Source organism: Ceratotherium simum, chromosome 15 (assembly GCF_057802395.1).
Source record: "Ceratotherium simum simum isolate JZ-2026a chromosome 15, ASM5780239v1, whole genome shotgun sequence".
Lineage (NCBI taxonomy): Eukaryota > Metazoa > Chordata > Mammalia > Perissodactyla > Rhinocerotidae > Ceratotherium > Ceratotherium simum.
Genome location: NC_141914.1, coordinates 92,547 through 110,774, shown reverse-complemented (window position 1 = coordinate 110,774; position 18,228 = coordinate 92,547). Strand labels below are relative to the sequence as shown.

Sequence of the window (18,228 nt, the reverse complement as noted above, 5' to 3'; positions counted from 1 at the left end):
TCGGGCTTCTTTTCATCCAGTTTCCAGATCTCTCTCAGAGGAAACTGCTCCACAGGTAGTTGTAGGTTGCTGCATCTGTGGGAAGAGGCAAGCTCAGGATCCTCCTACCCCACCATCTTCCAAACTCTCTCTCCACTGCGATTTTTATAAGATCCTCCAGCAGCAAAAAGATTATGACTCCCTGAAGGCTCATGACGGTTAGCATTTTTTAACAATAAAATATTTTTTAATTAAGGTATGTACACTGTTTTAGACATAATGCTATTGCACACTTAACAGACCACAGTGTAATATAAGCATAAATTTTATATGCACTGAGAAGCCAAAAAATTCACGTGACTTGCTTTATTGCAATATTTGCTTTATTGCGGTGGTTTGGAACCAAACCCACGACACCTCCCAGGTGTGCCTGTATTCTGTCTTCGTGTTGGTCTTCACAGGCCTATACCTCCCTATAGCCAGGACCTGTCTCTGTATCCTCAGCACTCAACACAAAGCACAGAGTGGCTCAACACCACAACACCAGGCTGCTAAGACAGCTGGGGCTGCTGTGCTTATGTCCATCCTTCTGCTCATCCTTGCATATATTTATCCATCCATCCATGCTTGTAATCATTAATTGAGGGCCCGTTATAGATCAGGCATCATACAATAACCAGGGGTACAAAGACATATGGTCCCAAATCCTGAAGATTTCAGTAAAGTATATGTGTTAAGACAATTTTTAGAAAGTCCAAGATAAAATAAAAATATGTAATCAATAACTATTTATTGAGCGTCTCTTATATGCACTGTGCAAGGTCCTAGACACACAAAGATTAATAAGATCCATCTTCTGACCTTACAGAGCTCTTACAGAGAGGAAAAAAGGAGAAGCATATACAAACAAATACCTACAATATAATAAAGATGTGTTAATATCCAACAATGCTAGGGACTGGTTTACACAAAGAAGAATTTTCCCACCCAAAATAACAATAGCTCCTTAGGAGGTATTGGGAAACGGCACTGATAGTCAGAGAATCCTGGATTTTTAGCTTAGCACATGGCTGTTTAGGTTAAAGACAATCCCCAGTCTCTGTGGCAAGTAGGGGTGGCGGTGAGAGCAGGTTCTAGGTAGTGTGTTACTGTTGTACTATTAAATATTTAACCAGCTTGGGGGGCGGGGAACTCTGATACGTAGTGTTTGCCAATTTCCATGGTGTCAAAACTCCTACCATGGCCAATTTCAAACTTACAATGTGACGTACCTGAACACAGAGTTGGGAAGAGATGTGCCTAATCAGCTCTCACCAGCTGATACAAACCAAGAAGAGCAAGGAGGAGCCAGCTCCAAACCCCCACTGGTTCCAGTCAATGGCAAGGAAAGGAGGATGGCCTCCCCCTTGCCCATTTCTTCTTCCTTCCAGCTGAAATGCACATGCAGTAGTGAGCCACCTTGGACCAGGCAGGAAGGGAGAACACTAGGAATGGCAAAGCAAATAGGAAAAGGAACCTGAGTCCCTAACACCATGGCACTAGTATGCCAGCCCGAGACTACTTTTGCCTGCACTGTTATGAGAGAGAAAGAAACTTCTATTTTGTTAAGCCATTGTTATTTTAGGTCTCTGTTAGAACAACTGAACTTATATCAAACTAATGCAATCATTTTGACAGCCATGAAGAAGAGAAGGCGATTGAAAGAAGTGAAGCTCAAGATAGGGAAAGTACTCTTACATTAAGAAGCTATAATAACATTATAGATGAAAGACATTGAGGGTCTGGATTTAGACCATGCCAATATAGTTAGGAAGGAAGCAGATATATCTCAAAAGAAATGAGCAAAAAAAAAGAACAAAAAACAAAAACAAAACACACCAACTCAGAGAAGAGCTGAAATAAGCCGAAGAGTAGAAGCCATGGGAGAAATGTTTTAAGAAGACTGCCTACTACACCTCAGGCATGGCCAGACCTGACACAAAATGAATAAAACTGCCCACTGGAAATCTATGGTCTGGAGAGGTGGGGAGATATGGAAACAAAAGGGCAATTAAGCAGTGATACAAGGAGGTATAGGTAAGTGCAGGCTGAAGCAGAGGGAGTAGTCAGTTCTACTGACGGTGGTGGTAATGGGTAGGGCAGCAGGAAATCAGAAAAGACTTCATAAAGAAGGAGACTATAATGACAAAAATACGTCTTTAGAAATAAGCAGATATTCCGTCTAGCAAGAAAATTGGCGGGGGGGGGGCATAGCGGTTAAGTGCACGCGCTCTACTGCTGGCGGCCCAGGTTCGGATCCCGGGTGCACACCAATGCACTGCTTGTCAGACCATGCTGTGGCGGCGCCCCATATAAAGTAGAAGAAGATGAGCACGGATGTTAGCCCAGGGCCAGTCTTCCTCAGCAAAAAGAGGAGGATTGGCATGGATGTTAACTCAGGGCTGATCTTCCTCACAAAAAAAAAAAAGTGGAACAGCATAAACAAAAATACAAAGTCATGAAAAGGTTCCATGTGGAAACTTGCAAGTAGTTCTCTATAACTGGAATCTTTAAACAAGAAAAAAGGTAAGAAATCAGCTTCTGTAGTAGGCTGAAGAGTAAACATGAGATGGAGAACAAAAACAGAGTCAGAGGCGAGCTCAACGCTGAAGGTAGCTTTGACGTTTTGTTCATGATGTGATACCCTGAGCATTTTCTAGACCCAAAAGAAGAAACTGACAGATACATGGAGGGGGAATTCAGAAGAGAAAGGGCCTAATAGAAAGAGGATGTTCAAAGTACATGCAACAAATTAGACAGTCTGATTAGCAGATTCTTAGATTCTATTCCCTTGAATGGAAGGCTTTGAAGCAATGGAAGAAGGGAAGACATTTAGATAAGGGGTCATGGTCTGCAGCCCAAATCTGACTCGCCACCTATTTTTATAACGCCCTCAAGCTAAGAATGTTTTACATTTTAAAATAATTGCAAAAAAATCACAAGAATAATATTTCATAACACATTAAATTTTCATGTCCATAAATAAAGTTTCACCGGAACATGGCCATGCTCATTTGCTCACAGATTGTCTATGGCTGCTTTCACACTACTATGTCAGAGTTATGTGGCTGGAAAAGAGCCCATGTGGCCCTCAGAGTCTCAAATGTTTATTCTCTGGCTCTTTACAGAAGAAATTTGCTGACCCCTGTTTAGATGAGGACAGTGAGTGCTCTGTGAGGATATCACTTAGGAGTCAGCATGAGGGTTACCAAAAAGGCTCTAGAAGAATCCAGAGACAATAATATGTAATTTGTATCTAATGTTATATAGTAGAATTTGGGGTGACAAAACGTTTTTCTACAACGGCAAGTTTACAAGGTGTTAATTTTCTTTAATAAACTTTCATATATAAAAGCCCCTTAACTATATCTTGCTGCAGGATCCGTTTTCAGGAACAAGTATATATTAGGTTTTCTCCCAATTCATACCCTGAAGACGCCTGGCTGGTGCTACATCTTCTGGGTACTCAACAAGCTCACTCAGCACAGTTACTTCCATATTGTAGTACCAAGCATTAAATTAAGACTAACTAAATAAATAAATCCAATGAGATGTAGTATAAATGACATAAAACCCTTTAATGACACAGAGGCCCTATCTTTAATATAACTGTAAAAATTATATACCATATTGAAAAATAAAATCAAGAGATGCAAAGAGAGCTGTGCTGGCTAACTACATTTCTGCTTCCCTTTCATTTAGGTGTAGCCTTCTGATGAAATTCTGGCCAAGAGAAAGTAAGTAGAAGATGGGTATCCTTAAAGGCAGGGGCATATCCTTTTTTTACTTTTTCTTTCCTATTGGCTAGAAGACAGATGTGATCCCTCTTAGCTGATCAAAGATCTCAAGGAGCCTCTGCATCTCTGCATTTATTCAAATCTGAAACAAGATAATAGGCTGGCACTATTAAGCCAGAGTCTATTCACCACATTGGCCACAAGTATACTAAGAATATAAGGTAATGGAGTACACGCCGTCTGTAGCCAACAAACATGGAATAAAGCAATGCAAATAAACAACAATTCAGAATAATGTCATCATACATACTCTCAGCTTACCTCCTTGGATTCCCTTCGCCGTCGCCGTTTTACCAGCATTATCAAGTCCCACCATCACAAGAGTCACCTTTCTTAAAATAATAAAAATTTTAAAATCACTGAGTTAATTCAATATTGGGGAAAAATAAAAGTAAACTCATTCATTCAAGCAACATTTAAGAAGCATCAACTATGTACAAGAAAATCTGTTGGACACTAGAGGGTACAATGATGAATAAAATATAGATTTAAAAAGCAAAATTCAGGAAAAATATCTTTAAAGTGTCATCCTTTTGTTCTCTAAGCAAAAAAGGGAAACTGTACAATAGATAACCCAAAGGATAGAAGGAAGAGAGAAAGGGAAGGAGGGAGATGGATTCTAACACATGAGTTACTTATCATGGCTAAAGACTCAATTAGCCAGCCCTGGCGGTCTAGTGGTTAAGAATTGATGCTCTCACCACCATGGCCCAGGCTTGTTTCCCAGTCAGGGAACCACACCACCAGTCTGTTGGTTGTCATACTGTGGCAGCTGCGTGTTGCTGTGATATTGAAAGCTATGCCACCAGGATTTCAAATACCAGCAGGGTCACCCACAGTGGACAGGTTTCAGCGGAGCTTCTAGACTAAGACAGACCAGGAAGAAGGATCTGGCCACCTACTTCCAAAAAAATTGGCTATGAAAACCCTATGAATAGCACCAGAGCACTGTCTGATAGCGTCGGAAGGTGAGAGGATGACGCAAAAAATGACCGGGCAGGGTCCTGCTCTGCTGTACACAGGGTCGCTAGGAGTCAAAACTGACTCAACAGCACTAACAACAACTACAAAAGATTCGATTTTCTAGTTAATTGAATTCTAAGGATTATCACAAATCTGTTTTCTCTTGTGAAATTACATAAGAAAAGAATGATTGTTAGGTACCAGGCACTACTGGTGTGCTCAACTCTGTCTTCAGATAGGCAGCACATTTCCAAGTATAAATCTTAACTATAGTATAGTAACATGATTCTTAATTTAAGTGCTAACATATCTTGAAAGAGGGTTCCCACAATGATAAAGCCTCAACTGTTTCTGATGATATCCTAAACTCTAGAGAGTCAGGAAAAAAATACAGTCTAGTTCAATTTTCCAACTGAAGAAATATAAGCCCAGGGTCCTAAGACAATGAGTCAGTTACAGAGTCAGAACCAGAACCTAATCCACCTGACTCCTAGGGACCGCTTAAACCTGGGACAGGTATAAAGGAACAAACCTATTACACTGGTCCTATCATCTTGGTGATTCGGTCCACGACTGAAGTGCATTTCTGTTCCAGGCCAAACCACTGCACAATGTAAGAGGGGGGCCCGTCCATTAACACCACGGATTTGGGAATACAGAGAGAAAGCCACAGCATAACACAGCTGCTGTGTCAAAACCACACGGGCACACTCCTATGGGGTAGAGTCAGGGTTGCTGCCAAGTACAGTCATTCTTCACTGGCAATCATCCCAAGAAGGGTTAAAAAACAGACCCTAGGGCTGGCCCTGTGGCATAGCGGTTAAGTGTGCTATGCTGCTGGCGGCCCAGGTTGGGATCTCGGGCGTGCACCGATGCACTGCTTGTCAGGCCATGCTGTGGTGGCGTCCCATATAAAGTAGAGGAAGATGGGCACAGAAGTTAGCCCAGGGCCAGTTTTCCTCAGCAAAAAGAGGAAGATTGGCATGGATGTTAGCTCAGGGCTGATCTTTCTCACACACCCAAAAAAACAAACAGACCCTAGATGGCAACTTTTTTTTTTTTTTTAATTTGAAATGTATTCAAAGGGTTGAGGGTGTGAGGCAGTCCCGTTATGGGTCACAAGCTGAAGAAGAACAAATTCAGTCTTGGAAAAACCAAATTGGTCATTTAACTAAACAATAGTTACTGACCATCTGTACACCAGACACCAGTGTTCTAGGTACTTGAGATACACCCGTGCTTATTAAAATCACCACCACCACAACGAAAAATAAACAAAAACAGATAGAGAAACTCTTCCTTTATTAAACTTAACATTTTAGTGGCAGGAGACAAACGATAAGAATAAATATAAGAAATAAGTGACTCATAAGTCATAGAGGATGTTAGAGGTGATTAACTAGCACAGAAAGAAGAGTGGAGTGGGGTGCAGGGCAGGGGTGGGAGGTGGGCTGCAGCTTCGGGTGGGTGGTCACGGCAGGCTTCACTGGGAAGGTAAAGTCTGAGCAAGGCCTGAAGGAGGGAGTTAGTCGTGCAAGTATCTGGGCCAGGAGAGAAGAGCAGGGGCAAAAGCACTAAAGAGGCATGCAGGAATGTTCTAGCATCAGCCAGGAAGCCAGGGTGGTAAAATCCAGGGAGAGAGGGGCAGGGAAGAAGGAAGGAGGTCAGATACACATCAGAGGCCAGACCATGTGGGGTCCTGAAGACTTTTGGCTTTTGTGAATGAAATTAACTTAGTCTCCAAGTTAATTTCCTCTGTTATCCAGGAGCCTTAGTCTTTTCTCAATGCGACAACCATCCCTACCCAGCATGGGGAATAAATGGAAGTATGTCTAACCTGAGTCACTGCATGAATCAAGTAAGCTGAAATTAGCAGCATCCCCACAACCCATCCCCAGTCAGCTAGTGGTGGGGTCCGTGGGAATGCCACAGAGATCCACAGCAGATTATGAATTTAAGGAGCTGAGAGTATTGTGATGTCAAGGTACCTCCATCCATGTGGAAATTTTACATGCATTTTCAACTCCGAAAAATGTGAGTTTACTTCTTAAGGAAGCTGTGAGATATTTAGAGTAAAACTTAATTTTTTTTAAGAATTCATAACTACCAAATATCAAAGAACAAGATTTAGGTACAAAATAATTTCCTAAACAAAATACAGTAAATGACTATCCAAAAAAGATAGGTAATATAGCCTTTAAACAATATTCAAGTTATTAGATATACAATGAATTAAACTAAAATAATATTAAAGCTAATTCAATTGCTCTTTAATAATTTATAACACATTTCAAGATCTATAGCACTTCAAAGATCACCATGAACCACAACAATTACTTTTGGGGAACAAACCACCATTTTCTGCTTGTTTGTACCCCTTACTCTCTAAACATTGATTAAGCACCTATTATAAAGTAGCAAACAAATATCCACAGTCCCCAGTCCTCATAAGCCGTGGAGCCCAGCAAGAAAGCAGGTGCTGAGAGGTAAGTGCTTGTGACAACGCTGTCACGGGAAAGACGGTGCCTACACCAGAAGTCAAGGGAGACCACGCCACAGACGGAGAGCATGTGGGTCAGCAGTTCTAGGAGCATCCTGGAACCTCTTCCCATCCTTTACGAGCCAAAGCAAAAAATCTCAAATATACCTGAAGGAAAGTGGTCTTCCACAGGTAGTATCTTACGGTTTCCCCGCATTCTTGTCAAGATTGCAGTTAAAAAAAAAAAAAAATCTTCCAAATAATTACTATTACACATTTTGAAACACTGTTCTTAAAGCTAGCTACCAAGGATGTTAGCTTTTACCTTAAAAGCTTTCCTTTTTTAAATAGCATATTAGGTTCAAACAAAAAACATCCTTCAAACATGAAAATCACTTTGGAAAATTATAATCATGCTGAGACTAGCACAATAGAAGTCTCTGGATTTCTATTTTTACTTTGACTACATTTGAAGTAGTTGATTTTTAAGATCATTAGGCCATATACTTGAAAATATGGCTTTAATTAAATATATGAGGTAATTAAAGACTTAATGAATAACTATAACATTAGCAGTACAAATGAAAATCACAGCATGGAATTACTGCAGCGCCCAATAACAAAGCATTAAATGCACGCTTTCAGAATAGACTGGGGTTAAAAGGTTAACATTTACCTAACACTCAAAATTCTATGCAGCTCTTTAGATAATGAAGATGTACAATCTAACACGTTAAAATGTACATGTCATTATAGCTTTTTAAAATAAAGTTCACCAATTGGGAACAATTTGGCTGTGACATGACAACAGAAAGATGAAAGGCTGTCTATGTCTTTTAGCCTTAAAGTTATTGATCAAATACATTAGCCCCTCAAGTGAAAAAAATAATATACAGTGTTCTTAGGTTTATAGTGTCTAGAAAAGTTTACTCTAGCAATAAAATCAATCATTTAGTCATTTGGTCAGATAGTAATTCAATAAAAGTATATTAGGCATTAGGCATTATGGACACAAAAATGCCTGAGATATAGTTTCTAACCCAGAGTGCTCATCCTCTAAGAAGAGAGACTAAAACATAAACGAATATTAAATTAGTACATTGTGACACTATGACAGTTTAAAATGCTTATCTGCAGGTTCTGCATCCTCGGATTCAACCAGCCCCAGAACAAAAGGCCTACAATGGTTGCGTCTATACTGAATGTGTTCAGACTTTTTTTCTTGTCATTATTCCCTAAACAATACAGTCTAACAACCATTTACATAGAATTTACATTGTATTAGGTGTTATAAGAATCTAGAGATGATTCAAAGTATACAGTAAGATGTGCATAGGTTATATGCAAATACTTTGCCGTTTTACATAAGGGACTTGAGCATCCGAGGATTTTGGTATCCCATCCGCCAACAATGCTGAGGTGCTAAAAGAATACAGAGCAAGGGGACTTTATCCAGCCTAGAGATACAGAAGGTCAGGGAAGCTTCTTATACAAGGTGATGCCTCAAATAAGTTCTTAAAGTGGAGAAGTTTGCCAAGCAAGGGGAAGGTACAAATAGGAGGAAGGATGAAGATTCCAGACTGAGAAGACATCACACCAAGGAAGTGAGAACTGGTGGGCATTGAGTTGCCAAAGCCCGGGGTTAAGAGGGCACGTCAGGAGAGCCACCTTAAACAAAAGGAGAACAGCTTGTCAGACTCACACGAGCACAACTCTGTATAACTACGTACTGAGTCTATAGGGAACTTGACGTACTTCTACTGAAGGAACCAGCATCATCAAATAGTTAGTAATGTGACCTCCCAGAAGCTGAAAGTGGTCACTTCACTCTTACTATAGTTAGCCCTGAGTCTTTAATTATATACCAAACTGTTAAGGCTGAAATGGAAAGGACTCTGTGGTATTGTAAGATGTACCATGTCTGTACTAGTACTAAGAACATAATAGGGATCGTGGGGACTTTGATATACAGCCACAAAATTGGTGTTAGAGAGACCTGTGTTCAAGGTCCAGATTTGCCATTTCCAAGCTATATGACCTGGGACACATTATTTAACTTTTGAATTTCATCAGTAAAATGGGATAATAACAATATCCATCCCATAGGAATGTGGTAAAAAATAAATAAGAGAATGCAAGTAATGTGCATGATGCCTGTGGCACACAGTAAGTGCTCAACCAATAGCTATTCTTATTACAGCATAAAATTCAAGACACAGTCCAGGAGATGAGACCAGAGAGCTGGGGAGGGACCAGACTATGGAGGAAGATTAACGGGTTCAGTTTTGCATGTGTTGACAGGGATGCTCGTCTCACACTGGAGTCTGACGCTGAAGGAAAGATCTGGACTGGGTTTACGAGACGTATACTTGGTAGTTAAAACTACGAGAACAGAAGAAAGAGCCCAGGGAGAGCACAGGAGGGAGAAGAGCCAGGGGACAGGGGAGCATGGAATCCCAAGAACCTTTGAAGAAACTCTTAAAATTGTCATCAGAAAGAAATGAGGAGACCAAAGAAACGGTAGCACTGGGAAGTCTCCAGAAGGGTTAAGAGATGAACAGTATCAAATACTGAAAAGTTTTGTAAAATAAAAGTATCTTTTTGGTAAATGCCCCAAATGAAGTACCTCAGAAGTAAATGCTCTCAGCTCTTCCCAGACCCTGTGTCTTGACATGAGTACAGCCATGTTTGGCTGTTCCATGGACCTACAGCCACCAGCACACAAAGAAATATAAAGCTGCTTTCTGTGTGGTGGGAACTGGCCCTTCTCCCACGGAGAGAGTTGCAATTTGTAAGATTACAAGGCTGTTTGGGCATCATGGCTCAGGATAGACTGGCCATCTGTGCCGGGCTGGGACAGTAGCCGGGGGGCTCAGAGCACGTTCGCCACTGATAACCATTTGTGCATGGAAATACTAAATGCTTGCTCTGCAAACTCTGCAAATGCTTACTCTGGAGATTACTGATGCTATATAAACTGCTGGAAACTGAGGCTTGGTGAGAGTCTCACCTGTGGAGGGGACGCCTCCCCCAGGACCTCTGACGATCGGACTCCTGCCTAGCCATGTCAATTGAAGGGACTTTCCCTGGCAGTGGGGCGTGGATGTTGTGAGTAACAGATCTGATATTTCTCTCTCTCGGTTGACCTGGTGTTTCTCTTTCCAATTGATTTGTGTTATTTCCCTTCGGCCGATCTGGTGTTTCCCTTTCCGATCAATTTGTGTCATTTCTCTCTTATTTGACCTATTCGGATCTGTTTGCAGACTATCGCCTTTACTCTCCTCTATATAATAAAATATACATTCAGTCCATTTGTTTGGGTTGGAAAGTTTCTTTTTATGTCTCCGATCGAATCCACCAAACCTCTCAAAACACCCTGAAATAACCAAGTGCATCTCAATAGTTGAAAGCTATTTTACCCTCTCATTTGTTTTCATACTGTCCCCACAAGGAGAGCAGGTACAAGTCACCCAAGGACACAGTGCTAATAAGAAGTCAGTCACCAGCAGTCTCCACAGGAAGTTTAAAGACAATGGTTTGTAAAAATAGTAATAATTGTAATTATAAAGGGTAACTTGAACCATTTTGTTTACACTAAAATTTACTCATATTTATACATACACACACAGATAGACATCAGATACCTAGGCAGTCTGGCTCATTTTCATCAAGGTATCTTGGAATTTTTTCCCTCAGATTTAGGTCTATCACAATCATAACCTAGTTCCTGGACCTAACAGAAGGGAGATTACCTAGTAATAGGTAGATTAACTAAGGTTACGAATTGCGTGCTGCTAATAAAACCTAATCATGATGTTGATGAAAATCTGACCACGGCATTTTTCTGCTTAAAATCCTTAAACAGAATCAAGTCCAAACTCTGCAGCCCCCTCTGCTGCCACCCGCTAGCAGGCCTACTTGGCCAGGATTCCCCCAGTCCTTCCTGATCATCCATGCCACGACAGCAAATAGACCTTAAGTCTCTCATGTAACTTTTCATACAGTCTCCTTTACTAGAACTTTCTTAACTCTGTAGCCCCAGGATCAAATGTGCTGGGCACGCCTTAGGCATCTTTACTGAATGAAACAACATAAATATATTTTCTGATCCCCCATTTGCTGAGTAAATGCTAATTAAAATTAAAATATATAACTAAAAGTTAAGAAAGTACTATAATGGATTTAATTTATATAAATCTTCACATCAAGGTAACAGTTCAATATCAGAGAATGTAATTAAAATTACCTATCTTCTTACATCAAACTGGCTGAACTTTTCTGAAAAAGTTTACATGTTCATGGTTTCAGGGTAATAATTAACAGAAAGATTTTTAAAACTGAAACAAGTCTGAGTAAAAAAAAATGAAAAGCAGAGATTAAGAAAGCCAAAGGCCTGTTTTATATATTTTATCTCAGGGTCCTCTTTTATATAACAGATATACAAATTAATATATCAGAAATATAAGTAACATAATATTGGAGTTTTTTGTTTTTGTGAGGGAGATCAGCCCTGAGCTAACATCCATGCTAATTCTCCTCTTTTTGCTGAGCAAGACCGGCTCTGAGCTAATATCCATTGCCAATCCTCCTCCTTTTTTTTCTTCCCCAAAGCCCCCCAGTAGATAGTTGCATGTCATAGTTGCACAGCCTTCTAGTTGCTGTATGTGGGACGTGGCCTCAGCATGGGTGGAGAAGCGGTGCATGGGCGTGCGTCCGGGATCCGAAACCGGGCCGCCAGTAGCGGAGCGCGTGCACTTAACCGCTAAGCCACGGGGCCGGCCCTGAAGTTTTGAACTTAGAAAACATTTGAATTCTGAATCTTTTCTGAATGACATTATTGCAATCATTTGAACATCTACAACTCTAAACTACCTCGTCTATCAACTAAGGAAGACAAAACTTCAAATGAGATAATTTACATAAAGGTTTCTTTCAAACTTCAAAAATATTATGCATGTCAAAATAAAACATTTCACTAAAAACACTAAAAAATAAAATTGGACCCATCAAAACTGATATTTATTACCTAAAATATTTAAAACTACATGGAGCAAGTTCTAAATTTAAAAAGTGACGTAAACATATATGAAAAGGGACTTGGAAACACTGTTTTATGATACATGTGTGAGAGAAAAAAACCTACAAAAAAATCAATACAATGAAAAAACTTGCCAAAAAAATTATGGTGTGATTTTACTGTATAAGTGCACTATTTTCTGATATTTTATTTCAGATTATAGAGCCCAGGATAATATTACGTCAAGATCACTACCTAAATTTACGGAACACAAGTAAAGAGTAAGAGGACCAAACCCAGGGTTGTATGCTTTGAAGTCTTGGTCAAGTTAAATTTTGAGTGTCAGTTTGTTCATCTCTAAAACATAAAGGGGTAGAATCAGAATGTCTCGAGGTCTCTTTCTATCCTAAAATTCTTACCATGGATAAACAAGAAGCTGTAGGGAGATAAAAAGAAACATAAGACTTTTCAGTTCTACAAACAGCACATTGGATAATCCTCACTAATCTGTATAGACAGCTTATTAAGAAATTAAGAACTCAGCAATTTCTATAAATGGTCTAGATTTACATTATATTTATTTAGACTAAGAAAGATGGCTATTAGGGTGCTAACTGTTCCCTCATTGAAAAAATTCACAGCAGAGAGGACACACGTGACGTTATGCTTTACCAGACACCACACTGATGTACAGAAAGCACCAGTCCATACTGCTTACTGTGACATCTGCGTCTTTTATTTTTTATTTATTTATTTATTTTTTTGTGAGGAAGATCGGCCCTGAGCTAACATCTGCCAATCCTCCTCTTCTTTTGCTGAGGAAGACAGGCCCTGGGCTAACATCCATGCCCATCTTCCTCCACTTTATATGGGACGCTGCCACAGCATGGCTTGACACGCGGTGCATTGGTGCGCGCCCGGGATCCAAACCGGCAAACCCCAGGCCGCCGCAGTGGAGCGTGGGCACTTAACCGCTTGCACCACTGGGCCGGCCCCTGTGTCTCTTCTTTTAAAATTGGCCATTTTAGTGAACAACAATTTACTAATAAATTTGAAGTAAAGCTTTCATAGGCTAAACTGTGACATCGAAAAACACAGATGGGTGTGGGCGAGGAAGAAATTTTCTCTACCCTTCTAGGTTCTTCTGGCTGGTCTAAGAATTAAATTGACATGAGACAGATGAATAGGAGAAAATCAAATTTAATTTCATATGTATGGGAACCCCACACATGAGAGAGTCAGAGACCCCACATACACGAGTTTCTGAGACAGAAAGGTAAAGGGAGGTATATGCCATCTTGAGCCAAGGAAGGGATGGGGCCTGAGGCTTCATAGGGGAGGGTAATTCACAGGACGATAAGAAGAGCAGATGGTCAGCAATTAGAGGTTTGCCCTGCCACACAGGTCATAAAGATTTATTTCTGGTAATAACTCTTATTATAAATTTAAATTCTTGAATGGAGAGGGAAAAGTTTCTCTTGAGCCCACAGGATCTCAACTGCCTTTAGCTCAAAATATTTCACAGACCAAAGTGGTACATCTTGGGGAGGCCTGTTCTGAACCCCTTCATGGGCAAGAAACTAGTTCCAGCTAGTGGTTAGCTCTGGGGAGGGATGGCAGGAGATGAATAGGGTACAGGGAGCCTCAAAGATTTTTTATCTATTTCTTTAGGAAAAAACTGAAATGTGATGACCAAAGGTTAATATTTGTAAAACCTGGGTGGTGAGCATATGAGTACTTACTATATATATAATATGTATTTTTGTTTAAATAATGTTAAAATTATTTTTTATTATTTTAAATGATATTACACAATTCTTGTTCCCAAAATTCTTTCATTTAAATTGATGTTAATTTTCTGCTTCTCCTAGGTGGACCATTCCGGAAATCATGCTCACTGAAAGCTTAGGAAGCACCAATTTCTCCAAGACCCAGGTAAAATTACACCCCTTCCAAAATATTGCTTCCAATTCTTGCTAAAAATCTTGGAAATCATCTTTCAACTCTTGCATATTCTAACATTTTTATATGCACTATTTCATTAACTAGATGCTACTTGGTATAAATAATAGGAGTTGAGAGTATGCAGATGATAATACATAAGGGTGAGGACTTGCTTACAGGGTCCAGATATATTCGGAGCACCATGGCCTAACAGACCTTGTGTTCTATGCCCAGGATGAAGGCTGCTCCCTAGACACAAAATAAATTTCAACAGAGATTTAAATGTTAAAAATTAAAACATAAAAGTACTAGAAAAAAAGTATAGGTGAATATAATCTTAGAGTGGTGATGAACTTCCTAAATATTACACTGAAAGAGTGATATTTTTGAATAAAAAATTTTAAATGCTTATGCTTCAAAATCCACCAAAAAATAAAAAAATATAACAAATGGAAGAAAAATATCTGCAACGTATAATACAGAGAAACAGTTACTACTATAATCTGTTAGTAACTTTAAAATCTCTTTTAGAAAATTCAATAAGAAAACGCACCTGCCCCAACAGAAAGACAGCAAAGAGAATCACTGGGAAATCCCAGAAGAAGAAATACAACTGTCCAAGGAAAAAAATTTCAATCTTAATGGTAATCAAGAAAAGAGGACCTAAAGGAGATAGCATTTCCCCCTACAACCTAGAAAAATGAAAAAGTAATGACTCCTGTTTTTTAAGGGAAAAAGGCACTCTCATACACTGCTGGTAGGAGTAGAAACTGGTTTAAAAAAAAAAAGAAAGCCTTTCTGAAGAGCAATTTGGCAGTATACCAAACACCTTAAACTTTTTCATATCATTTGATCTAGAATTCCATTTCCAAAGATATTTATATAAGGATGCTCACCAAAGCACTGTTGATAATAGTGAAAAATTTTAAGTATTCTAAATATTTAATAACAGGAATGATTAAACACACTTTGGTGAATCTATACAACACACTACTCTGCTATCATTAAAAAGGTGTTGAAGAAAAATATGTAATGATGCAAGAAGGTATTAATTACGCATTAAAGCAAAAAATAAATAAATAAAAACCTGTGAAATAGCACGCTATTATCTCATTATTTTTTAAAAATTGACACGTATGTAAGAGATTCTACACCAAAATACTAAAAGTGGTCATCTCTGAGGGTGAAGATTGTGGCCAACTTAAATTTGCCACTTTTTGTTTAACTGTGCCTTCAATGTTCTATCATAAACATGCATTATCTTTAAATGATAATAAATATACATTACTTTTAAGTGTTTGTAAATAACAGCTCCTGTCCATAAGACATCCTGGAAGACCACTGAAAAGTGAACAGACACTTCATTAAAATACAGGGACAAGGCGAGACAAGCAAACACAAGGGAAGGGTGGAGAATCTAGAATTCAGAGAAAGTTCCCTGAAGGAGAGTATCTCTCAGCTGAGATCTGAAGCATGACTAGGAATAGCCAAAGAAGAGAAGGACCTTCAGGAGGAATGGAGGGACTAGAGAACTTAAGGACTCCAAATTTAGCACGACAGGAGAAGGAAGAATAGCTTTGACAAGGAGTCCACACAGCCAGGCTCAGGTTGAGTCATGAATATCTTGTACATGAGGAGTTTAGATGTTATCCTGAAGGCAATTAGGAGAGATGGCAGATTTAAAATTAGTTACATACTAAAAAGACCACAGACAACAGTGTGGAGAATTAATCAGAGGGGAACGATGGAAAGCGTGCTTAAGAAATCTGGGAGAGGAAGCATGGGAACCTTACCTAAAACAGAGCAGTGGGTACGGAAAGGCTGAAAGAGTGCAAGACAGGTAAGCAATATGAAACAAGTGGGAACCAGAGGCCTTGATGATCTGAGAGAACAAAGCACAAAGAGGTGTCCAGGATTACTTCGGGCTTCTGATTTGGGTAACAGGAAATGATTAAAAATCTGATTTCAAAATGGAAATGAGAGAGGATGTAAGCTCAATTTTGGATGTGCTGGGATTGAGGATTCTGTGGCAACTGGATACGTAAGTCTTCAAGTGGTAGGCAAGTCTTTGTGCTGGAAACATGAACTTGCGAGTCAGTGTGGAGGCAATAGCTAAAGTCCCTCTATACGGTGAGACTGACCACAAAGGGAGGATATGCAGAAGAAAAGAGAATTAAGACAGAACCCTGGGGCAAACTTGGGAGCCAGATGAAGAAAAGCTAACTGGCAAAAAGAGACAGAAAGAGACACAGGCAGAAAGGCAAAACTTTTTAAATTCAGGAAAAAGAAATCAGAGAATTTCAAGAAGAGAGTAGTCTTGAGCGTCAAATGAGGCCAAGAGATTGAAAAGAATCCATTGGATTTAATAACCAAGCAGCATCTGGTATAGCAAGAACAAGTGAACTGAAAGGTCTGGGCAGAAATCTTCTTATGCAGGAAGTTAAGGAATGCATGAGAGGTGAAGAAGTTGAGAAAGTGCCAGTAATCCACTGCCAACTGTTAAGTCTGGCGTGATGAGAAAGAGAGAGGGCAGTGGCTGCAGGGACAGAGGGTTGTTTAGTATGGTAGACACAGAATAATGGCCTCCCAAAGATGAACATCTTAATCCCCAGAACCTGTGACTATGTTACCTTACACGGCGAAAGGAATTTTGCAGACATGATTAAGGATCTTGGATGGGGAGCTTCTCTTGGAGCATCCAATGTAATCGCAAGAGTCCTTATAAGAGGGAGGCAGGAGATCAGAGAAGAGAGATGTTATGCTGTTAGCTTTGAAGAGGGAGGAAGGGGGCCACAAGCCAAGGAATGCAAGGAGCCTCTCTCTTTGCTGGAAAAGGCGAAGAGAAACAAATTCTCCCCTAGAGCCTCTAGAACATATGCAGCACTGCTGACCCGTTTTAGACTTCTGAGCTCAGAACTGTAGGATAATAAATTTGTGTTGTTTTAAGTCACTAAGTTAATAGTAATTTGTTACAGCAGCAATAGGGAACATTTAGTTTGGTTTGTTTTTTAGGTAAGAGAGGCTTCAGCATGTTTACATACTAAAGACAGAACAGAAGTGAAGCTCTGAAGGCAAAAGAGAAAGAGATTTTGTATTTTTGATAATAAAATTGAAAAATAAATTTTGGAATAAAAGTTTAGATTTATTCTAGTATCCCAGAAGTTCTGCCTATGATTTCTGGCTGAATGCTGAACAAATGAAGTTCACCAGGAGACGGGAAGAAATGGAATGAAGAGCACAGGTGTAAGAATTAGTCTTGGAAAGGAAGATGAAGCCTTCTTCCACTAACACAGAAAGGGAGAAAAGGAAGGGTATCTATTCTGGTAAGCATAAGATGAACTGAGCAGGGTAATTTACTTACTGGAATTGTCTCCTAGGGTCAGAGGTTTCATTTACTGAGGAACTACTATGAGCAAAGCATCAAATACTTGCATAAATTTTTTTTCTAAAATGTTGCAAGATGGAAATTATCCACACTTGACAAGGGAAACAGTGCCAAAACTCTTAGGATTCATACACAAATCTGTTTGACTCAAAACACTATCTTGAGAAATCTGGCAGACAGCACCATAACCAAGTGATCAAGGTTAACACCACCAGTAATAAGACATATCAACATCACGCATGCCTTGATACGAAGTAGTGAGAGGATACATCACCCCTGTGGTATTCCTCTGCCCAATAATGCAACACCTTTATCCAATCACAAGAACACATCAAACAAATTGAGGGGTATTCTACAAAACAAATGACACGTACTCTTCAAAGTCTCACAGTTATGAAAGGCAAGGAAAGACTGAGGAAGTGTTACAGATTGAGGGAGACCAAAGAGATCTGACAAAGCAGTATGGGATTCTGGATTACAAAAAGAAGGGCATTAGGTGTTAACACTGGTGAACTCAGAATAAAGTCTGTTATTTAGTTAATAGTGTTGTACCAAAATTAATTTCTTAGCTTTGATCATTGTACTATGGTCTCAAAATTACAGTTAAAAAAAACCCCAACACTGT

At 39.6% G+C, this 18,228-nt stretch overlaps 1 protein-coding gene across 2 annotated transcripts in view; it reads right to left on the bottom strand.

The window, feature by feature from the left end:
* Window positions 1–18,228, bottom strand: part of ARL13B (ARF like GTPase 13B) — an 81,414-nt gene that overhangs the window by 59,307 nt on the left and 3,879 nt on the right. For both annotated transcript variants that reach the window (XM_087439457.1, XM_004439926.3), the window contains exon 2: window positions 4,077–4,147. In XM_087439457.1, coding sequence (XP_087295583.1) covers window positions 4,077–4,147 — 71 coding nt within the window. The remainder of the gene's footprint in view (window positions 1–4,076; window positions 4,148–18,228) is intronic.